Source organism: Pseudophryne corroboree, chromosome 11 (assembly GCF_028390025.1).
Source record: "Pseudophryne corroboree isolate aPseCor3 chromosome 11, aPseCor3.hap2, whole genome shotgun sequence".
NCBI lineage: Eukaryota > Metazoa > Chordata > Amphibia > Anura > Myobatrachidae > Pseudophryne > Pseudophryne corroboree.
In genome coordinates, this window is record NC_086454.1 from 120929814 (window position 1) to 120955291 (window position 25478).

Genomic DNA, 25478 nt, shown 5'->3' on the forward strand with positions numbered 1-25478 from the left:
AAATGTAGTCAAAGCTCTAGCAAACAAATATTGGTATAGACATTTGTAAGGAATTGTTCTTAAAAAGTGATGCTAACAAAAGATCTCCAGGCGTGTGCTTTTTTTTTTTTTTTTTAAATAAATCCATGCTCTGCTGAACCTGTCAAAGTTCCAGTGTCCAGCCATCAAAACTGCTATTTGTGGCCTACACACAAGCCTCAGAATCCTTCTTGCTTTACTGCATTCAAGTTTGCCTGGAGTCTTGTGGCTGTGCTACGGAAGCTAGGCCGTCCAATCAGATTCTCTAACCCACTCAACGCACACCAGCCAATCCAGTTACTGTGGTATGTACAGTATTTGAAGCCGGATGATGGAAAATACCCCGAGATTGATGGAGGTCCCCAAAGGTGGAACACAAATGGTACAAAGATACAAATGTGGAGTTCCACATTTAAAATTTTTTTCTTCATCTATATATACACGCATTGAATTTGCCCCACTATCTGTTACATGTTCACTCTCATCACTGTAGTGGTTCCCTAATCATGGTGAAAAGTGGAAGCATGGACAAAATGTTGTTAGGTACTACTCAGTGACTAAAATATAAAATATTAAATTACCGAGGCCCATGCTGAACTCCACAGGAGTGAGGTATCCATTATTGCTCTGGTCAAGGCTGTCGAATACAGCTTCCAATTGGTCTGGGGTGAGAGGAAGTTCATTCTGTAGCCTCTAATAAAAATAAAGTTACAAGTTAAAAATGCTGTGGTTCTATTACTAATATAAATGCTATGGGGGGGGTACTGAAGGTACCATAATGAAACTGTCACATCAGTGAATGATGATGCTATCACACCCTGCACTCCTAGCTACTACACACAGAACATTCTGAAGAGCCAGTGAATAGATTAAAATTGACGTATCTCCTCCATCCTAGCACCCAGAAAGCCAGGGGCATGCTTATTTGACAGAGGAAATGCCCATCTTACATTATGTTACCCTTACAATTAAATTGTCTGGTGACCATAAGGGTGGTAATGGGGTGCACAACTGTAAAAGGCCAGGAGTGAAAGGTGGGTCCACCGCTGCTAATGATCTCCACTGTGAACTGCAACAGATTCATAGGCTGCCTGTGGCTCAGAAGCTGTTTGCACAGTACTGGCAGTCGGTCTGTAAAAGAGAATTTGAGATGCAGAACATTCAGATGTTACTGCAGCAACCTTTAGGGAGCTGTGTAATGTCCATAATGTGAACAGGGTATTTATAAACACAGGCATTAACCAGAAATGCCTAGTTTGTATGAATTAGAAACACTTGCACATTTTGGAGCATTTATGAATTTGGGAAGATCCGATGGCATGTTGGTGGTCTGCGGGGCATGTGGGGAGGTCTGGAGAGCATGTAAGGGGCATGTGGTGCACTTTAAATAGAGGAGTTTTCCAACATATACAAATACATTTAAAAGAGAATCACATACATTGTAGAGGACAATAATACGTAAAACATTTATATAACACAATTTATGCACACATTGTATTGCATCAATAGGAACCAGCTTTAATATAATTTTATTCTATATATTTAGAATTTGACTTTTTTGCCCAAGTATAGTAATATTGAGTTAACTATTATGATGTATATATCCAAGACTGCAGATATTATGGAATCAAGCATAGGATTATATATGCTGTATATTATATGCCATTTTCCTCCCTTTATCTAATTTCTCTTCCACCAATCCTTCCCTCTCTTTAAAAAAAAAAAAAATTGTATTATTTTTCTTCTCTTCCCCTTTCCCTTCCCAATATTCAATAAATACATATATAAATTATACCATATATCCACATCTGATATACACAGCATTTAGAAACCTACCACGTTTCAAATCTTCTCTTTTTTTACATATAAACGGTGAAAGCCAAGAAAGATGCATTATTTAAATATAATATTAAATTATAAAAGCAATTCATCTCGAACCTTCACATTACGAATCATCCAAATTGTTACAACTCAATAAACTTAGTATCAACAATATCCCATTAAGCTGAACATCATGTTTGGCAAATCAGATAATTGTGAATATTATGGTTATAAATAATAAGATTTTAAACCTACCGGTAAATCTTTTTCTCGTAGTCCGTAGAGGATGCTGGGACTCCGTAAGGACCATGGGGATAGACGGGCTCCGCAGGAGACATGGGCACTTTAAGAAAGACTTTGACTCTGGGTGTCACTGGCTCCTCCCTCTATGCCCCTCCTCCAGACCTCAGTTAGAGAACTGTGCCCAGAGGAGACGGACAGTACGAGGAAAGGATTTTAGTTAATCCAAGGGCAAGATTCATACCAGCCACACCGTATAACTTGTGTTAAACTAACCAGTTAACAGTACGAAAAACAACATAGTTTTGGTCTAAAACCGATGAAACTATAACATAACCCTTATTTAAGCAATAACTATATACAAGTCTTGCAGAAGTAGTCCGCACTTGGGACGGGCGCCCAGCATCCTCTACGGACTACGAGAAAAAGATTTACCGGTAGGTTTAAAATCTTATTTTCTCTAACATCCTAGAGGATGCTGGGACTCCGTAAGGACCATGGGGATTATACCAAAGCTCCCAAACGGGCGGGAGAGTGCGGATGACTCTGCAGCACCGATTGAGCAAACAGTAGGTCCTCTTCAGCCAGGGTATCAAACTTATAGAACTTTGCAAAGGTGTTTGACCCCGACCAAGTAGCAGCTCGGAACAGTAGTAGTGCCGAGACCCCTCGGGCAGCCGCCCAAGAAGAGCCCACCTTCCTAGTGGAATGGGCCCTAACCGATTTTGGTAACGGCAATCCTGCCGTAGAATGCGCCTGCTGAATTGTGTTACAGATCCAGCGAGCAATAGTCTGCTTTGAAGCAGGAGCGCCAACCTTGTTGGCTGCATACAGGACAAATAGTGCTTCTGTTTTTCTGACTCTAGCCGTTCTGGCCACGTAAATTTTCAAAGCCCTGACCACATCCAGGGACTCGGAATCCTCCAAGTCACGCGTAGCCACAGGTACAACAATAGGTTGATTCATATGAAAGGATGAAACCACTTTAGGTAGGAATTGAGGACGAGTCCGCAATTCCGCCCTATCCACATGAAAAACCAGATAGGGGCTTTTATGTGATAAAGCCGCCAATTCCGAGACTCGCCTAGCCGAAGCCAAGGCTAGCAACATGACCACCTTCCAAGTGAGATATTTTAACTCCAACGTTTTGAGTGGTTCAAACCAATGTGACTTAAGGAAACTTAACACCACGTTAAGGTCCCAAGGCCCAACCGGATGTACAAAAGGAGGCTGAATATGCAGTACTCCCTTTACAAAAGTCTGTACTTCAGGTAGAGAGGCCAATTCCTTTTGAAAGAAAATGGATAAGGCCGAAATCTGAACTTTTATGGAGCCTAATTGTAGGCCCAAATTCACTCCAGTTTGCAGGAAGTGAAGGAGACGACCCAGATGGTAATCCTCTGTAGGAGCATCCCTGGCCTCACACCAAGAAACATATTTTCTCCATATTCGGTGATAATGTTTTGATGTCACGTCCTTCCTAGCCTTTATTAGCGTACGAATAACCTCATCCGGAATACCTTTTTCCGCTAGGATCCGGCGTTCAACCGCCATGCCGTCAAACGCAGCCGCGGTAAGTCTTGGAACAGACAGGGCCCCTGCTGCAGCAGGTCCTGTCTTAGAGGAAGAGGCCACGGATCTTCTGAGAGCAATTCCTGTAGATCCGGATACCAAGTCCTTCGTGGCCAATCTGGAACAATGAGGATTGTTCTCACTCTTCTGTCTTATTATTCTCAACACCTTGGGTATGAGAGGAAGAGGAGGAAACACATAGACCGGCCCGAAAGACCCACGGTGTCACCAGGGCGTCCACAGCTATCGCCTGAGGATCTCTTGACCTGGCGCAATACCTTTTTAACTTTGTGTTGAGACGGGACGCCATCATGTCTATTTGGGGCAGTCCCCACCGACTTGCGATCTGCGCGAAGACTTCCTGATGAAGTCCCCACTCTCCCGGATGCAGGTCGTGTCTGCTGAGGAAGTCTGCTTCCCAGTTGTCCACTCCCGGAATGAACACTGCTGACAATGCGCTTACATGATTTTCCGCCCAGCGAAGGATCCTAGTGGCTTCCGCCATTGCCACCCTGCTCTTTGTGCCGCCTTGTCGGTTTACATGAGCTACTGCGGTGACATTGTCCGACTGAATCAGAACTGGCTTGTCGCGAAGTAATGCCTCCGCTTGACGGAGGGCGTTGTATATGGCCCTCAACTACAGGATGTTGATGTGGAGACAAGTCTCTAGACTCGACCAAAGACCTTGGAAATTTCTTCCCTGTGTGACTGCTCCTCAACCTCGGAGACTTGCAACTGTGGTCACCAGGATCCAGTCCTGAATGCCGAACCTGCGACCCTCTAGGAGGTGAGCACTCTGCAGCCACCACAGGAGAGACACCCTGGCTCTGGGGGACAGGGTGATCCTCTGATGCATTTGTAGATGTGACCCGGACCACTTGTCCAGTAGGTGCCATTGGAAGGTCCTCGCATGGAACCTGCCGAAGGGAATGGCTTCGTACGATGCCACCATTTTCCCCAGGACTCGAGTGCAGTGATGCACTGACACCTGTTTTGGCTTCAATAGGTTCCTGACCAGGGTCATGAGCTCCTGAGCTTTTTCCATTGGAAGAAAAACCTTCTTCTGGTCTGTGTCCAGAATCAAGCCCAAGAAGGTCAGACGCGTCGTAGGAACCAACTGTGACTTCGGGATATTGAGAATCCAGCCGTGTTGCTGTAACACCTTCAAAGACAGACACGCTGTCCAGTAACTTCTCTCGAGATCTCGCTGTTATGAGGAGATCGTCCAAGTATGGGATAATTGTGACCCCTCGCTCAGGAGCACCATCATTTCCGCCATTACCTTGGTGAAAATCCTCGGGCCGTTGAAAGCCCAAACGGCAACGTCTGAAATTGGTAATGACAATCCTGTACAGCAAATCGCAGGAACGCCTGATGAGGAGGAAATATTGGAACATGAAGGTAGGCATCCTTTATGTCCAGGGAAACCATAAAATCCCCCCCTTCCAGGCTGCCAATGACCGCCCTGAACGATTCCATATTGAACTTGAACTTTCTCAAGTATAGGTTCAGGGATTTTAAATTCAAAATGGGTCTGACCGAACCGTCCGGTTTCGGAACCACAAACAGGGTTGAGTAATAACCCTTTCCTTGCTGCAGTAGAGGAACCTTGACCACTACCTGTTGAAGATACAATTTTTGTATTGCATTCAACACTAACTCCCTCTCTGAGGGAACCGCCGGTAGAGCAGATTTCAAAAACCGTCGAGGAGGCACCTCTTCGAATTCCAGCTTGTATCCCTGAGATACAATTTCTATTGCCCAGGGATCCACCTGTGAATGAACCCAGATGTGGCTGAAAAGTCGAAGACGTGCCCCCACTTGAGCGGACTCCCCCAGGGAAGCCCCAGCGTCATGCGGTGGATTATGCAGAGGCAGGGGAGGACTTCTGTTCCTGGGAACTAGCTGTGTGCAGCTTTTTTCCTCGGTCCTTACCTCTGGCAAGAAAGGACGATCCTCGTACTCTTTTGCTTTTATTCGAACGAAAGGACTGCATTTGATAATGAGGCGCTTTCTTAGGCTGTGAGGGAACATAAGGCAAAAAATTCGATTTACCTGCCGTAGCTGTGGAGACTAGGTCCGAGAGGCCTTCTCCAAATAACTCCTCACCTTTGTAAGGCAAAGACTCCATATGCCTCTTTGAGTCGGCATCACCCGTCCACTGTCGGGTCCATAAGACTCGCCTAGCAGAAACAGACATAGCGTTTATTCTGGAACTTCGCAAACAAATGTCTCTTTGAGCATCTCTCATATATAACGCAGCATCTTTTATATGCCCTAGGTTCATTAAAATGGTATCCTTATCTAGGGTCTCAAATTCCGTAGATAAGGAGTCTGTCCATGCTGCGATAGCACTACAAACCCAGGCCGACGTCATTGCCGGTCAAAGAATTGTACCTGAATGTGTGTAAATGGACTTCATGGTAACCTCCTGTCTGCGATCAGCAGCATCCTTGAGGGTAGCCGTATCTTGGGATGGCAGCGCTATCTTTTTTGATAAACGTGTTAATGCCTTGTCCACCTTAGGAGAAGACTCCCATCGTATCCTATCCGTTTGCGGGAAAGGATACGCCATAAGAATCCTTTTGGGAATCTGCAGCCTCTTGTCTGGAGATTCCCAAGCCTTTTCGCACAGCTCGCTCAGCTCATACGAGGATGGAAAAGTGACCTCAGGCTTTTTCTCTTTATACATGTGTACCCTCTTGTCAGGGACAGGAGGTTCCTCTGTGATATTCAAAACATCTTTTATTGCAATAATCATATACCGAATGCCCTTAGCCACTTTTGGCTGTAATTTTGCCTCCTCATAGTCGACACTGGAGTCTGAATCCGTGTCGGTATCTGTGTCCATTATTTGGGACAATGTGCGCTTCTGAGACCCGGAAGGTCCCGGTGACACAGGGACAGGCATGGTCTGACTACCTGACTGTTCCCTAGCCTCAGCCTTGTCTAATCTCTTGTGTAATAAATTTACACTAGCACTCAAGACATTCCACATCTCCATCCATTCCGGTGTCGGCGCTGCCGACGGAGATCTGACATTCATACACTCCCCCTCCTCCTTAGGTGAGCCTTCCACTTCATACATGTCGACACACGCGTACCGACACACCCCACACACACATGGAAGCTCTTATCTGAAGACAGTTCCCCACCAGGCCCTTTGGAGAGACAGAAAGAGAGTATGCCAGCACACACCCCAGCGCTATATAACCCAGGCAAAACACAGAATGTTTCCCCAGTAGCGCTGAAATAACTTGTTTTTCGCCAATTATGTGCCCCCCCCTCTTGAAAAACCCACTGTCACCTCAGTAAGCAGGGGAGAGTCCGGGGAGCGTCCTCTCAGCGCTGTGCTGTGGAGAAAAATGGCACTGGTGAGTGCTGAGGGAGAAGCCCCGCCCCCTCGGCGGCAGGCTTCTGTCCCGCTCAAATTATTCAAAAACATGGCGGGGGCTCTTTATATACATGTACAGTGCCCAGCTGTACATGTATATATGTGTTTATGCCATAATAGAGGTTTATATTGCTGCCCAGGGCGCCCCCCCTGCGCCATGCACCCTTACAGTGACCGGAGTGTGTGAGGTGTATGGGAGCAATGGCGCACAGCTGCAGTGCTGTGCGTTACCTCAGGGAAGATCACAAAGTCTTCTGCCGCCTTTGAAGCCTTCTTTCTGCTCATACTCACCCGGCTTCTATCTTCTGGCTCTGTGAGGAGGACGGCGGCGCGGCTCTGGGACGAACTCTAGGGTGAGACCTGTGTTCAGACTCCCTCTGGAGCTAATGGTGTCCAGTAGCCTAAGAAACAGGACCTTGAAACTCAGAGAAGTAGGGCTGTTTCTCTCTCCTCAGTCCCACGATGCAGGGAGTCTGTTGCCAGCAGTGCTCCCTGAAAATAAAAAAACCTAATTAAAATACTTTCTTAGCAGGAAATTCAGGAGAGCTCCCTGCAGTGCACCCATCTCCTTTGGGCACAGTATCAAACTGAGGTCTGGAGGAGGGGCATAGAGGGAGGAGCCAGTGCACACCCAGAGTCAAAGTCTTTCTTAAAGTGCCCATGTCTCCTGCGGAGCCCGTCTATCCCCATGGTCCTTACGGAGTCCCAGCATCCTCTAAAACGTTAGAGAAAAATTATTTTGTAATTAATATATAATTTTGTTTTAGTGCTATCATATTTCAAACTTTTTATGTATCAATTAATTATCTTCATACTTGGTGACCAAACTTTTGTACCTACTAGTGTTGTATATAACTATATTCTTTCATTGCATACAAGTGTAAAGAAAAGAAGAAAAAAAAAACCTAAAGAGAAATACCACATATCCAGATCTGAAATACTCAACATTTACATCCTGCCACACTTTAATATTTTATTTTTATTACTTAGATAAATACATTAAACATGTATACTATATTATATTATATATGTATTCCCTCCTGCCCCTTCACTATTAGAGATCATCCTTATTGTTGTATGATTAATACACTTAATTCCTTTAACAATCACCACTTGTATTATACTTCATTCTTACCAGATCTAGTATTGTAGGTATTATAATAATACGTGTATTTTTTTTTTATTAGTATGTATTTTATATTAGTGCTACTCTTTTAGAAAATTCCATGTGACTGTTTACCATAAATTCAGTGATTCATTTCTTAATTTAGAGTGACCAGCGGCGTCCAGGTTGCTATGGCAACCGACGGGCGCAACAGCAGTGAGGTCATCGCGTTGCGACCGGAAGTACGGCGGGATCCTCGCGTCTCCGGTCTCGCACCGTGCACTGGCGGGCTTCTCTTGGATAAAAAGGTATGTTCTAATTCACATATATTGTTACACACCTGGACAAAGGGGCATGTGAGCCCCGAAACGTTGGCTACCTGTATGCTTTGATTACACTTTTTCATATATTTAAATCCTCGAGTGCCGCTGTCTTCATTTTGGGAATCTGCAAGTTTGTCTCAGAAGGTACCGGGGTAAAAGAGCAAGCCAGGAGAGTGCCGGTCCATTCTACAACATATTCATTTTGACTTAGTCGGGCTTTGCCTGCCTGTCAGCCGGGGACAAGGCACCACCACCCTATGGAGTTTGATTGCTCAGCAAGATAAAACATTATCGTACCCTTTCGTCAGGTGGAGTTTTCCAGTCACCTACACTGCACTTGTTTTGCACATCCACGGCTTAGGCTTCACTTCCTTGAGAACCGGCACCTGCCGCACATGGAATCCACATCCACCCCAGGGCATAAAGACGACGCTCCAGGATGCAGAGGTATGCAGTCGGTCCTAGGTGAATCGTTCAGCTTTACTGATGACGCGGAGCGCCTCCGGTTTAAGGAGAAACTGGGAGCATCAGAACGAACGGGGGGAATAGAGGATATTTACCACCAGCTTCTTAAGCTTAAACGTCGCGAATGTGACTACCTCCTGCATGGAATATCACTGTCAGAGTATCACCGGGAGAAACGGATACCCAGAGGGTTCAGAGTGAGAAATGTTCCCACAATAGGCCGGTTCAACCCGGATTTCTGTAAGAAATGGGTAGGCATACTTAATAAGTGTAGCCTCGACCTGATCCTGCTAGTGGTGGAGGAGGCAGGCCGGGAATTGAGGCTCACTAGGGATAAAATCACCAGGATTTAAGTGGAACATAAGACCATGCTACAGGCCGAGTCCAACCATGAATGGCTCATAAAACTACAGAGGCAGTGTGAAGATTATAGAAAAGACCTTGTTAAGATCAAGCGAAACAAACATCAGATAGTTGAGGACTATGACCTTAATAAGTTGTATAGATGGTTGATGGGAGGAGAAGGAGGCCAAAATACCGCCTATAATTCTAGAGGCAGACACAGTTGGCGAAGGGAGTTGCGGTCTAATACCACCGGTACGTCCAACAGTGACAGCGAGAATGCCCTACAAGATTCAGAGGGTTCAACCAGGGCAACGCCAGTCCCTTTAGGGACACCTGCGGAGACCCCTGTAGAAAAAGGCAGAAGGGGACGCCCACCCGCCGGGGCAAGCAGTGCTCGCGGATCAAGAGGGCGCTCGGCCAACAAGAATCCTTAATATTTAACCTATCTAACAGATCTTTCTCTGAAGTGGAACTGAGGGTACTGGAGAAGGGCCTCTCTTTTGTGCCCACCAACCCGTTTAACAACTTTAAGTGGCAAATTGACTTACACCGATTCTCCTGTAAATTGTGATTACAGGAGTATTTTCAAAACTCCAGTATACAAGAGAATTTGAGCACGTCTGGTCACGATAAATTTTATTACACCCGTCACATATCTATGTTTGACCCTCCGTCAACCAACCCCTCTATTCAATCGTTCACAAGACTTTTGAACGACTCGGTCATGAAATACACGGCAGCCTCACCAACGTTCCATCAGAACCTTACCCGGACTGAACGGACAGCTTTAAAACAGCTGGGAGCCTACCGAGAGGTCATTTTCCGCCCAGCGGATAAGGGGGGAGGTTTAGTTATCCTCAACCTTACCGATTACATCAAAGAAATTGAGGGTCAATTGGCAGAGACTGACACATATGAGGAATTGGCACACGACCCGTCCGTTGAATACCAACAGGAACTGGTACACCTCCTGGAACAGGCCAAAGCGAGTGGTCAAATATCCAGCAAACTATGTGATGCTCTCAAACAGGAACATCCACTAGTGCCGATCTTCTTTGTGGTACCCAAAATCCACAAGAGTGCCACAGCACCTCCAGGTAGGCCAATAATAGCAGCTAGACACTCCATCTTCCAACCCATCTCGATATTCCTTGATGGGATACTGCAACCTCTGATTTTGAAACATCACAATTTCATTAAAGATACTACCAACTTCTTGGAGCGGATTAACAGCATCGGACAGGTCCCCTCTGGGACACTAATTTGTGTTATTGACGTAAAAAGCCTGTATACGAGCATTCCGCACGAAGCAGGTTTGCAGGCCATGAGAAAGTTTCTCATTGAAGAGAAGATGGAAGCCCTCGACATAGGCCTTTTCATGCAGCTGCTAGCGATGACCCTGGAAAGAAATTACTTCATGTTTAACGGCAAATTCTTTCGCCAGAAGACCGGTTGTGCGATGGGGAGCAATGTCTCCCCATCGTTCGCTAATGTCTTCATGTTCCAGGACGAGCAGGCAGTTTTCTTTGACGAAAGGGCCATAGCCCAACATATACTGATGTTTACTAGGTACATAGACAATCTGTTTTTACTATGGACCGGTGAAGCTGGGATGTTTGAGCAGTTGATGGTGAACGTCAACAATAGGCCATCCACGATTAAGTACACCTATACAACAAGTGGGGAGTCCCTCAACTACCTGGACGTAAAAGTGACCATCAAGGACGGCAAATTGATTACAAGTCTGTACTCCAAGCCATCGGACAAGAACGTCCTGCTGAGAGCCAACAGCCATCATCCGGGACCACTTAAGGATGGGCTCCCGAGGTCGCAAATGATAAGAGCCTCAAGGATCATCAGCGATCGGTCCAGTCTGGATCAAGAACTAGAACGTATGGTTACGAAATTTGTCCAGAGGGGATACGATTATCATAAATTACAACAGCAGAAAGCAGAAGTCATGTCGATACCAAGGGAAACCCTACTTAAACCGGCCGTGCGGAGTGCTAAGGCGGTGATTCCATTTGTTAATACCTTTAATACAGCTAGTCCGGTAATCCAGAGAGCAACAATGACCTTATGGCCAATTGTAGCTTCGGACAAGAAGCTTCCAACATTTAAGGACAGACGCCCCATGCTATGTTACTCAAGGGGTAAAAGTATAAAGGACATTATTGTACACTCTGATGTCACAGGATTCCAAAACGAGGTAGAAAGGCCCACCTCGTTCCTAACCAAACCCCCTGGTTGTTACAGGTGCCTTAAATGCACAACGTACAGCAGTATGATAGTAGGGTCCTCGTTTAAGCATCCCCACAAAGAGGACATTCCAGATCAGACACGTGGTGACATGCACGACAACTCACATTGTATACCTGTTGTCATGCCCATGCCATTTATTTTATGTGGGAAAATCCATCAGGACCTTCAGAGAGAGGATGGCCCTGCACAGGTCTGCGATCAAACAGGCACTGGCCGGTAAACCTTCGGAACAACCCGTAGCACGCCATTTTGCACTGATGGGACACTCGCTTAATGACATAAAACATCAAATCATAGATCATGTTCCCCGAAGCATCCGAGGAGGGGATCGGGATCGCAAGCTTCTGCATATCGAATCTAAGTGGATCCATGAACTTGGCACAATAAGTCCAAGTGGACTGAATGAGAAATTCTCGTGGATTATTTTCATATAAAAGTGGTCATGGACTCTACTGATGCCCCTTGCACACCCTTCCCTTCTTTGCCCCCCCACCCCTACCCTCCCCTCCCCCTTTTCCACACACCCCCCTTCCCCCCCCCCTGCTTTCCTTCTTCCACTTTCCCTTCTTTCTTTCCTTTTCCTTTCATTTATGCTTATGTGCCTTCATGTTTTTCGCTAGTCAGTTTGTGATTCCCTATGGTTCTGGGACTTCTTGAGGAGGGGTTGCATTACCTGTACATGGATGCTGGTGCCGGCATCCAGACGCAGCCCCGCCTCTAAGCCCTCCGTGTACCATTCAGCGACATTGACAGTTTGGGATCTTTAAGAGTAATGGTCTAATAGAGGTGGTGGGATTCTGTATGCGTGGGGTGCACGGTTTTCTTGTAATTAAGTACACTTTTTCCACTGGTTCTATTTATGTTCCCTCACAGCGCTTTAGAGTGACCAGCGGCGTCCAGGTTGCTATGGCAACCAACGGGCGCAACAGCAGTGAGGTCATCGCGTTGCGACCGGAAGTACGAGGGATCCTCGCGTCTCCGTTCTCGCACCGTGCACTGCCGGGCTTCTCTTGGATAAAAGGTATGTTCTAATTCACATATATTGTTACACACCTTGACAAAGGGGCATGTGAGCCCCGAAACGTTGGCTACCTGTATGCTTTGATTACACTTTTTCATATATTTAAATCCTCGAGTGCCGCTGTCTTCATTTTGGGAATATATATATAAGAAAGGCTGCGGCACCCAACGTTTCGGGGGGTTGGCACACCCCGTTGTCAAGGAGAAACAGCAATGTTGGATTTCAGATGTTTGTTTTAATACACTAAGAATTTAGCATTAAGTCTCTGAGTGCCGCAGCCTTTCTTGCTCGTTTGTACATTATCTGTTTCCTGGAGGCACCAGAGCACCTGAACATTTAAGGAGGAGTGCCGGTCCGCACATTGAGATATATATATATATATATATATATATATATATATATATATATATATATATATATATATATATATATATATATATATATATATATATATATATATATATATACATACACACACATATATATAGTTCTTAGTGGCAGCACTCCAACAACGTGCGTTACTGCTCCGGTGCGCTCCTCGACTCCGCCACTTAGCCATGGGTCCTTAACAAAGAAGCAATGCAGGCGGCACTCGGATTCACTGGACAGTAAAAGCAGGTAAGTAATAACGTTTCGAAGTTTATTCACCTCTGATGAAGAGGTGAATAAACTTCAAAACATTATTACTTACCTGTTTATACTGACCAGTGAATCAGAGTGCAGCCTGCATAGTTTATATAATAAGAATTTACTCACCGGTAATTCTATTTCTCGTAGTCCGTAGTGGATGCTGGGAACTCCGTAAGGTCCATGGGGAATAGACGGGCTCCGCAGGAGACTGGGCACTCTGAGAAAGAATTAGGACTACTGGTGTGCACTGGTTTCTCCGTCTATGCCCCTCCTCCAGACCTCCGTTAGGGAAACTGTGCCCGGCAGAGCTGACACAATAAGGAAAGGATTTGGAATCCCGGGTAAGACTCATACCAGCCACACCGTACAACTCGTGATACTATACCCAGTTAACAGTATGAATAACAACTGAGCCTCACGAACAGATGGCTCATAACAATAACCCTTTAGTTAGGCAATAACTATATACAAGTATTGCAGACAATCCGCACTTGGGATGGGCGCCCAGCATCCACTACGGACTACGAGAAATAGAATTACCGGTGAGTAAATTCTTATTTTCTCTGACGTCCTAGTGGATGCTGGGAACTCCGTAAGGACCATGGGGATTATACCAAAGCTCCCAAACGGGCGGGAGAGTGCGGATGACTCTGCAGCACCGAATGAGCAAACAGGAGGTCCTCCTCAGCAAGGGTATCAAACTTGTAGAATTTTGCAAACGTGTTTGATCCCGACCAGGTAGCAGCTCGGCAAAGTTGTAAAGCCGAGACCCCTCGGGCAGCCGCCCAAGAAGAGCCCACCTTCCTCGTGGAATGGGCTTTGACTGATTTAGGATGCGGCAGTCCAGCCGCAGAATGTGCAAGTTGAATCGTGGAGCAGATCCAGCGAGCAATAGTCTGCTTAGAAGCAGGAGCACCCAACTTGTTGGGTGCATGCAGGATAAACAGCGAGTCAGTCTTTCTGACTCTAGCCGTCCTGGAAACATAGATTTTCAGGGCCCGGACTACGTCCAGCAACTTGGAAGCCTCCAAGTCCCGAGTAGCCGCAGGCACCACAATAGGTTGGTTCAAATGAAACGCTGATACCACCTTAGGGAGGAATTGGGGACGCGTCCTCAATTCTGCTCTGTCCATATGGAAGATCAGATAGGGGCTTTTACAGGACAAAGCCGCCAATTCTGACACCCGCCTAGCCGAAGCCAAGGCCAAAAGCATGACCACTTTCCACGTGAGATATTTTAATTCCACGGTCTGAAGTGGCTCAAACCAATGTGATTTTAGGAAATCCAACACAACGTTGAGATCCCAAGGTGCCACTGGGGGCACAAAAGGGGGCTGAATATGCAGCACTCCCTTAACAAACGTCTGAACTTCAGGCAGTGAAGCCAGTTCTTTTTGAAAGAAAATAGACAGGGCTGAAATCTGGACTTTAATGGATCCCAATTTTAGGCCCATAGTCACTCCTGACTGTAGGAAGTGCAGAAATCGACCCAGCTGAAATTCTTCTGTGGGGGCCTTCATAGCCTCACACCAAGCAACATATTTTCGCCATATGCGGTGATAATGCTTTGCTGTCACATCTTTCCTAGCTTTTATCAGCGTAGGAATGACTTCAACCGGAATGCCCTTTTCCATCAGGGTCGGCGTTCAACCGCCATGCCGTCAAACGCAGCCGCAGTAAGTCTTGGAACAGACAGGGCCCCTGCTGTAGCAGGTCCAGTCTGAGAGGCAGAGGCCAAGGGTCCTCTGAGATCATTTCTTGTAGTTCCGGGTACCAAGTCCTTCTTGGCCAATCCGGAACGATGAGTATAGTTCTTACTCCTCTCTTTCTTATTATCCTCAGCACCTTTGGTATGAGAGGAAGAGGAGGGAACACATAAACCGACTAGTACACCCACGGTGTCACTAGAGCGTCCACAGCTATCGCCTGAGGGTCCCTTGACCTGGCGCAATATCTTTTTAGCTTTTTGTTTAGGCGGGACGCCATCATGTCCACCTGTGGCCTTTCCCAACGGTTTACAATCAGTTGGAAAACTTCTGGATGAAGTCCCCACTCTCCCGGGTGGAGGTCGTGCCTGCTGAGGAAGTCTGCTTCCCAGTTGTCCACTCCCGGAATGAACACTGCTGACAGTGCTATCACGTGATTTTCCGCCCATCGGAGAATCCTTGTGGCTTCTGCCATCGCCATCCTGCTTCTTGTGCCGCCCTGTCGGTTTACATGGGCGACAGCCATGATGTTGTCTGACTGAATCAGCACCGGCTGGTTTTGAAGCAGGGGTCTTGCCTGACTTAGGGCATTGTAAATGGCCCTTAGTTCCAGAATATTTATGTGTAGGGAAGCCTCCTGACTCGACCATTGTCCTTGGAAGTTTCTTCCCTCCGTGACTGCCCCCCAACCTCGGAGGCTTGCATCCGTGGTCACCAGGACCCAGTCCTGTATGCCGAATCTGCGGCCCTCTAGAAGATGAGCACTCTGGAGCCACCACAGCAGAGACATCCTGGCCCTCGGGGACAGGGTGATCAGCCGATGCATCTGAAGATGCGATCCGGACCACTTGTCTAACAGATCTCACTGAAAGATCCTTGCATGGAACCTGCCGAATGGAATTGCTTCGTAAGAAGCTACCATCTTTCCCAGGACTCGCGTGCAGTGATGCACCGACACCTGTTTTGGTTTCAGGAGGTCTCTGACCAGAGATGACAACTCCTTGGCCTTCTCCTCCGGGAGAAACACCTTCTGTTCTGTGTCCAGAATCATACCCAGGAACAGCAGATGCGTCGTAGGAACCAGCTGCGACTTTGGAATATTCAGAATCCAGCCGTTCCTGAGATAGTGCTACTCCGACCAACAACTGTTCCCTGGACCTCGCCTTTATAAGGAGATCGTCCAAGTATGGGATAATTATAACTCCCTTCCTTCGAAGGAGTATCATCATTTCGGGCCATTACCGTGATAAAGACCCTCGGTGCCGTGGACAGACCAAACGGCAACGTCTGGAATTGGTAACGGCAGTCTTGTACCACAAAACGGAGGTACACCTGGTGAGGTGTGTAAATGGGGACATGCAGGTAAGCATCCTTGATGTCCAGTGATACCATGTAATCCCCTTCTTCCAGGCTTGCAATAACCGCCCTGAGCGATTCCATTTTGAACTTGAACCTTCTTATATAAAAGTGTTCAAGGATTTTAAATTTAGAATGGGTCTCACCGAACCGTCTGGTTTCGTTACCACAAACATTGTGGAATAGTAACCCCGTCCCTGTTGAAGGAGGGGAACTTTTATTATCACCTGCTGGAGGTACAGCTTGTGAATTGCCGCCAGCACTACCTCCCTGTCCGGGGGAGTAGCTGGCAAGGCTGATTTGAGGTAACGGCGAGGGGGAGACATCTCGAATTCCAGCTTGTATCCCTGAGATACCACTTGTAGAACCCAGGGATCCACCTGTGAGCGAACCCACCGGTCGCTGAAGTTCCGGAGACGGGCCCCCACCGCACCTGGCTCCACCAGTGGAGCCCCAGCGTCATGCGGTGGATTTAGTGGAAGCAGGGGAGGATTTCTGTTCTTGGGAACTGGCTGTATGGTGCAGCTTTTTCCCTCTACCCCTGCCTCTGGGCAGAAAGGACGCGCCTTTAACCCGCTTGCCTTTCTGGGGCCGAAAGGACTGTACCTGATAATACGGTGCTTTCTTTGGCTGTGAGGGAACCTGGGGTAAAAATGTCAACTTCCCAGCTGTTGCTGTGGAAACGAGGTCCGAGAGACCATCCCCAAACAATTCCTCACCCTTGTAAGGCAAAACCTCCATGTGCCTTTTAGAATCCGCATCACCTGTCCACTGCCGAGTCCATAATACTCTCCTGGCAGAAATGGACATTTATTCTAGATGCCAGTCGGCAAATATCCCTCTGTGCATCTCTCATGTATAAGACTACGTCTTTAATATGCTCTCTGGTTAGCAATATAGTGTCCCTGTCAAGGGAATCAATGTTATCAGACAGGGAATCAGACCACGCTGCTGCAGCACTGCACATCCATGCTGAAGCAATAGCAGGTCTCAGTATAGTACCTGAGTGTGTATATACAGACTTCAGGATAGCCTCCTGCTTTCTATCTGCAGGCTCCTTTAAGGCGGCCGTATCCTGAGACGGTAGTGCCACCTTTTTTGACAAGCGTGTGAGCGCTTTATCCACCCTCGGGGATGTCTCCCAACGTACCCTGTCCTCTGGCGGGTAAGGGTACGCCATTAGTAACTTTTTAGAAATCACTAGTTTTTTATCAGGGGAAGCCCACGCTTCTTCACACACTTCATTTAACTCATCTGATGGGGGAAAAACCACTGGTTGCTTTTTCTCCCCAAACATAATACCCTTTTTAGTGGTACCTGGGTTAATGTCAGAAATGTGCAACACATTTTTCATTGCCGTAATCATGCAACGGATGGCCCTAGTGGAATGTACATTAGTCTCGTCGTCGTCGACACTGGAGTCAGACTCCGTGTCGACATCTGTGTCTGCCATCTGAGGTAGCGGGCGTTTTTGAGCCCCTGATGGCCTTTGAGACGCCTGGGCAGGCACTGGCTGAGAAGCCGGCTGTCCCACAGCTGTTATGTCATCGAACCTTTTATGTAAGGAGTTGACACTGTCGGTTAATACCTTCCACATATCCATCCACTCTGGTGTCGACCCCGCAGGGGGTGACATCACATTTATCGGCACCTGATCCGCCTCCACATAAGCCTCCTCATCAAACATGTCGACACAGCCGTACCGACACACCGCACACACACAGGGAATGCTCTGACTGAGGACAGGACCCCACAAAGTCCTTTGGGGAGACAGAGAGAGAGAGTATGCCAGCACACACCACAGCGCTATATAAACAGGGATTTACACTACACAAAGTGATTTTCCCTATAGCAGCTATAATATACAGTTTTGCGCCTAAATTTAGTGCCCCCCCTCTCTTTTTTACCCTATTGAGCCTGGAAACTGCAGGGGAGAGCCTGGGGAGCGTCCTTCCAGCGGAGCTGTGAAGAGGAAATGGCGCCAGTGTGCTGAGGGAGATAGCCCCGCCCCTTTTTCGGCGGGCTTCTCCCGCTCTTTTATTAATATTATGGCAGGGGATTTTTACACATATATAGTTTATGAGACTATAGTATGTGTTTTTTGCCATTTTAAGGTAATCTAATTGCAGCCCAGGGCGCCCCCCCAGCGCCCTGCACCCATCAGTGACCGGAGTATGTGGTGTGCATGGGGAGCAATGGCGCACAGCTGCAGTGCTGTGCGCTACCTTAATGAAGACCGGAGTCTTCAGCCGCCGATTTCCAGGACGTTCTTCTTGCTTCTGGCTCTGCAAGGGGGACGGCGGCGCGGCTCCGGGACCGGACGACCGAGGCAGGGCCTGTGTTCGATCCCTCTGGAGCTAATGGTGTCCAGTAGCCTAAGAAGCCCAAGCTAGCTGCAAGCAGGTAGGTACGCTTCTCTCCCCTAAGTCCCTTGTAGCAGTGAGTCTGTTGCCAGCAGATCTCACTGAAAATAAAAAACCTAATAAATACTTTACTAGGAGCTCAGGAGAGCCCCTAGTGTGCAACCAGCTCGAGCCGGGCACAGATTCTAACTGAGGTCTGGAGGAGGGGCATAGAGGGAGGAGCCAGTGCACACCAGTAGTCCTAATTCTTTCTTAGAGTGCCCAGTCTCCTGCGGAGCCCGTCTATTCCCCATGGTCCTTACGGAGTTCCCAGCATCCACCAGGACGTCAGAGAAAAAAAAAAAAAAAATATATATATATATATATATATATATATATATATATATATATATATATATATATATATATATATATATATAAAACTATATTACGTCTATACTTATAGATATGGGAGTTTATTGCTTTGATTCCATCTTTAATCTGCGCAGTATTTCCAATAAGCCATACGGTTATTACCCTAGTCATTGTCTCTTAAGTTATTATAAATATTATACCAAAACTTGGATCTAAGCATCATCCGTGTTTCTAGCATCCCGTGGCATTAAGAAGATCTTCCTTCCCGGATGCATAGATTTATACATTATATGTCCTTCCAATAAGGAGAGGAGAAATAACAAAATATTTGCACACTACAACGTACACTTACTCGCAAACATAACAAAACAAAAACACACACAAAAAAATTCCCCTGCAACTGCTACTATTTATCCTATATCTATACCTTGCTAATATATACCCATTACTATGATCATACTATTACAGGTTGAGTATCCCTTATCCAAAATGCTTGGGACCAGAGGTATTTTGGATATGGGATTTTTCCGTATTTTGGAATAATTAGATACCACAATGAGATGTCATGGCGATGGGACCTAAATCTAAGCACAGAATGCATTTATGTTTTATACACACCTTATACACACAGCCTGAAGGTAATTTTAGCCAATATTTTTTATAATGTTGTGCATTAAACAAAGTTTATCAACATTCACACAATTCATTTATGTTTCATATACACCTTATACACACAGCCTGAAGGTCATTTAATACAATATTTTTAATAACTTTGTGTATTAAACAAAGTTTGTGTACATTGAGCCACCAAAAAAACAAAGGTTTCACTATTTCACTCTCACTCAAAAAGTCCGTATTTCGGAATATTCCGTACTTCGGATATTTGGATATGGGATACTCAACCTGTATAAGCATTCTGCTAATGTTTGGAAATATTGAGATTTCAACCATCTAGTCCAAGTTTTATCAAACATAGGCTTAATATTTCGTGAAGCATAAACATATTTTTAATGGGAAACTATTGAATTAACCAAGGCTAACCAGGCAACAAGATCTGGTTCAAGAGGTGCCATCAAGGTTCTAGCAATACTAACTTTTCCAATTGAACATAGATTAATAGAATATTGCTTACTATACTTATCTAGCAATACTAGATCCCAGACTCCCAATATACATGACCTAGCCATTATTATATCTGAAGACACCCCCGTATTTATCATCACCTTTAATTTTATCCCAAAAACCTCTCACCCTTGGGCAGTCCCAAATAAGATGCCAGAATGTCCCTACGTCTGACTTACATTTTGGACACAAGTCAGAGCTACTACCTGCCATTCTCGAGTCCTATGGAAGATGAATAACTGGATCTGTTGAAATCTGATTGAATGTGTCGCCCCTTTGTGCGATGCCATCGCAATACTCCAAGCTTCATCAGTTAATGTACCAATATCTGCTTCCCACTTGTCCCTGAGCCTGGGAAGATTCTCCCAATGATGATTATTTACAAGAAAACCATAGATACGTGCAAGTATCTCATTTGGCCCCAGGCCCATCAAATACTTTTTAATGGGTAGATCAACTACATTTACTGAAAACTCTTTAAAAACTGTATAGAAAGAGCGTGTCTTAATTGAAAGTATCATCTAAAAAAAATATGAAGCAGGTAGATCATATTCATTTTGCAACTGACCGAAAGATTTCAAGATATGTTTATCTTACAATTGACGTCGAGTATGGATTCCTTTCGATCACCATACTCGTTCCATTTACAATGCCCTCAATTCTTTCAGATTTTTAGATTCGTACAGCGGAGTATCTGGATCTAATCCCTCATTTTCCATCTTTTTTATTACATATCTCCATAATCTAATTGCCTGAATAAATATAGGCGGATCTTTATGATGATATTTATTTGCAAGAATCGCTTGCAAGGGAGAGTGTCCCGGTGTAACCTGCGAAACTAGACTCCTAGTCAATGGCGTGACCTCATCTTCCTTAATCCATGTCCAGAAATGGACCATCTGGGCAGCTACAGTATATAGTACAATTTAAAATCTGGCAATGACAATCCTCCACTTTGTCTAGACCTTGTCAAAATATTCAATTGAATTCTAGGGCGCTTATTCACCCAGATCAGTGATATAACACTATTTAATTTCCTAAATAATGAATCTGTAATATAAATGAGGGAATGTCTAAATATATAGAGAATTTTTGGTAGAACCACCATCTTTACAAGATTAATTCTACCTGTTACGGTAAGTGGTAATTTAACCCAAGATTTTATCTTAATGTGAAGGTATTCTAAGAAAGAGCTTATATTCAAGGAGACAAAGTCCTGAGGTGAGTTAGATATCCAGATGCCCAAGTATTTAAAATCGATCAACCCATTGAAGGGGAAGGCCAATCTGTGGAACCCTTGGGCGCGCTCCCAGAAGCAGAAGAATATGCGATTTCCCCCAGTTTATTTTAAGACCTGAATATATTCCATAGGTATGAATCACGTGCAGAATTAGCGGCATAGGGGGCGTGGCTTGGACAGGCATGGAGTAGCAGCGGGAAGATTTAGCTCTCCATAAAAATCCTGTCTAATAATCCGTTTATCCCCTAACCCGTGGCTCCTGTGACTTGCCAGCTGGCACAAGAAGTTATACTGCCCCTCTACATACCCGCACTGGTCCGGTGTGCAGCGCGGCTCCCTGCATCTAACACCTCCGGCGGGCCGCCCCGGCTCCCTGCTTCTCTGTGAGACGGCGCGTGACGGCGCTTGTAGCGGCGGACTTGCCCTGATCCTCCGGCCGGGGGACCGAGACAGGAGAGGCTCTGACTGGCGGGCATATCGCGGCAGCACTTGCCTGGAATCCCGCGGAGGTGCTGCGGACGGGTGAGTGCGGGCAGGAAAGCCCGCGAAAACCGCCATCTTGCAGGCTCACATTCTTCTCCCTGCACCTGATATCCTCTCCGTCCTGAGGTGCCGTACGGCGGAGTGAGCTGCGGCTGGGGCTGCCCCTCTCTCTCCCTCCTGGGCTTAATAGTTATATACAGAGAGATTCCCTGTGTATGGTTCCTCCCCACATATACTAAGAAATACATATAGCTGCAGAGAGGGGAGAGGTGAAAAAAGGAGAAAGGGAGAATACTCTCTGTGAACGCTTCCTGCATCTCTGCAATAGCCACACTTGTGCCCATAAATCAGCTTCCATGCAGGAATACTCCTTGTACACAGAATACTCTGCAGTGTGCCCATAAGCATACTCTGCCCTGCTATATTATTGTTTATCATATCTGCCTGACCCAGGCGGCCCCCGGTGCTGACCCCATACTGATTGGAGACTTTTTTGCTGTAATATCCTGACTCCGCGCCCAGTGCTGCAATGGTGAAAGGAGGTCATAACGCGGCTAACGCCGCTGCGAAACTAGAGAAATATGCTAGGTCGCAGCCCTCTCATTCGACAAAGCAGGGTGACACTGACCCATCCTCGCCTGCGACAGAGGTTGCTGCCTCTGATCCCGCTGAGCAAGTACACTCTACCCAGCAAATACTACAGGCCATCTCTGCGTCTGAACAGAGGGTCACAGACAGAATTGGGCAGGTGCAGGCGGACGTCTCTCTGCTTAGACAAGATCTACAGAAAATCCGGGAAAGAGTGGGTGAAACTGAACATCGGATATCGACTCTGGAAGATAATACGTCACCCCTACAGACGAAAGTGGCCGACCTGTCTACCCAGATGGTATCTATGCAGGCTAAAATTTCCGATATAGAGGGGAGACTGCGGCGCAACAACATTCGTTTTGTTGGGCTCCCTGAAAGAGCGGAAGGCACCTCCCCGGAATTATTTCTGGAAACTTGGCTTATTGGTGTATTGGGCAGGGAAGCATTTACCTCTCAATTTGCAGTGGAAAGAGCACACAGACTCCCGCCTAGGATGCCGCCACCCGGGGCTCCGTCTAGAACATTTATTGCCCGTTTCCTACATTTTAAGGACCGTGACGCTATACTCCGTCTGGCCCGGACGCAGGGCCCTCTCCAACTGGATGGACATAATATATCCGTTTTCCCTGATTTTGCTCTGGAGGTGCAAAAGAGTAGATCACAGTTTCTGCATATCAAACGTCAGCTCCGTGATCGTAATATACAGTACTCTATGCTGTTTCCGGCCAGGCTGCGAGTGGTGTCCGCTAACACCACTCACTTTTTCTCAACTCCTCAAGATGCTGCTGCATGGCTGGAACGACAGCCTCACCCTCCTTGATGACGTGTTACTGCACAATTGTTGATTTATTGCTCTCTTAATACTAAGCCTAATTGTCTCATTTTTCTTATTATGATAGTCACACTGTGGTTCATATGCAATGTTTTGATGGGGCAATGTAGGGCAGCCTAATATTGATGTTGGTTCTCGTGTTTTCCCCCTATTTTATGTTGGGGTACGCTGCTAGATATGTTTTTTCAGGGTTAGGGCACTACTTCTATCGGTATTCTGTGGAGAGCCTATGCCGAAGATAGTGTAGGGGCTTTTCTTTGGGTTCTTGGTTAGGCCCCTATCCCTTAGTTTAGTTAATTTGGTGGGAGTTATGGGATCCAGGTATACCTTAAGTTTCCAAGGTGATACAGGGTGGGTGTGGGGGGGGTTAGTTTGTTTTTTTTCATGCCATCAATTTTTGCTTATGTGTGCGCTCTGTTATGCTGCGATGTTTGCGAACGATATTGCTTTGATTTCCTCTGTTTCCAGGGACATGGGGGGACTGGGTGTCCCTATTCACAACCTGCACTGCTCTGCGACCCGGGCTCTGATATTTGTCTCTCTTTTATATCCTGCCACCCTTTTCTCACCTACTTTCTATGTCTGCTGATTCTAAGGGGCTTCGTCTGCTCAGCTGGAACGTCAGGGGTTTGAACGAAAAGATTAAGAGAGCGTTGATCTTGACTCAGGTTAAAAAATACCAGGCAGACATAATTTGTCTTTCTGAAACCCATTTGTTTGGAAGTAGGGTGTTGGCACTTAAGAAACCCTGGATTAGTCATGTTTACCACTCCACTTTTTCAGGTAGCGCTAGGGGTGTCTCTGTACTAATTAGAAAATCTATACAATTTCACCTAGACGTCTGTGAAACAGATCAATATGGCAGATACGTCTTCTTGCGCGCACATATTAATCGTAGACTATTCCACATTTTGGCTGTCTATGTTCCCCCGCCATATAACAATGAGGTTCTGCGTCATGCTGCCCGATTTCTAGCCCAATCCCCTGCTACCCCAGTGATATGCTTGGGGGATTTTAACAATGTGATGGATCATGCCCTGGACAGATGGAGAGAGTCGGTTGCTTCTCCCTCCCCTTCTGTATCCCCTACTCCATTTGCACGACTGGTGGGGGAACTGGGGTTGGTGGATGTATGGAGGAGTCGCAATCCCACGGCTACTCAGTTCTCCTGCCACTCCGCTACCTACCATGCCTTCTCTCGCATTGATTTGATCTTGATCTCTCCTGACTTGTCCCCTGATGTGTTGGCGGTGGACTATCTTCCTAGGGGTATATCGGATCACTCTCCTGTATCACTTACAGTTAGTGTTGGTTGGGAGCGCGGTGCAAAAATGTGGAAACTTAATCCCTTCTGGTTAACCTTAATAGGGGAGGGTGCGGATTTGGTGGATGCCTGGGAGGGGTTCCAGGTTTGTAATCTGTCTTGCACCGAACTGGCGGTCAAACATGACGCTTTCAAAGCGTTCCAGCGGGGCTCCTTTATAAAACGAATATCTGAGGTTAAATTATCTAGTAAAAAGGAGGAAATAAGACTGGAGGCCCTATGCCAGCAATTGGAATCCCAATATATAGCTACCCATTTACGTTCTGATGAACTGTTGTGGCGAGACGCACAAGGAGAGTGGTCCGATTGCTTATTTGAGAAGTCCAGGCGTAGACTCCTTTTTGCGGGACATGCACACTATTTTCAGGCGGAGATGAATGGCAGTTATTTAGCTTTTCTGGCTCGGTCAGAATCTACTAGAACAATGATTCAATGTGTGAGGAACTCTGACAGCCAAATGTGTTACTCTGGCTCGGCGGTGTCTGAGACATTTCGTAGTTACTATTCCTCGCTATATACATCCCGAGCCACTTACTCCAATGATCAATTGAGGGACTATTTGGCTCGGTTGGATTTGCCCTGTCTGTCCCGGGAAGACTCTGGGGCTCTAGATGCACCAATTACTCTGGAGGAGGTGAACGCTGCGATCCTGTCCCTCCCAGCGTCTAAGGCACCGGGTTGTGATGGACTTCCGGGTGAAGTCTATAAGAAATTTAGCAGCTTTTTTGCCCCTTATCTTTTACAATTGTTCGACCTATTGCTGGAGGGCGGGACTCTCCCTCGCTCTATGGCCGAGGCAAATATAATTGTCTTGCTGAAACCGGGGAAAGACCCCCTACGCCCCGAATCTTACAGACCTATTTCCCTCCTCAATACGGATGTCAAGATACTAGCAAAGATCTTGGCATCTA

At 46.4% G+C, this 25478-nt stretch overlaps 1 protein-coding gene across 2 annotated transcripts in view; it reads right to left on the reverse strand.

The window, feature by feature from the left end:
• The window catches only part of CRACR2B (calcium release activated channel regulator 2B), a 182451-nt gene that overhangs the window by 69102 nt on the left and 87871 nt on the right, over nt 1-25478 (reverse strand). For both annotated transcript variants that reach the window (XM_063944771.1, XM_063944770.1), the window contains exon 3: nt 600-711. In XM_063944771.1, coding sequence (XP_063800841.1) covers nt 600-711 — 112 coding nt within the window. The remainder of the gene's footprint in view (nt 1-599; nt 712-25478) is intronic.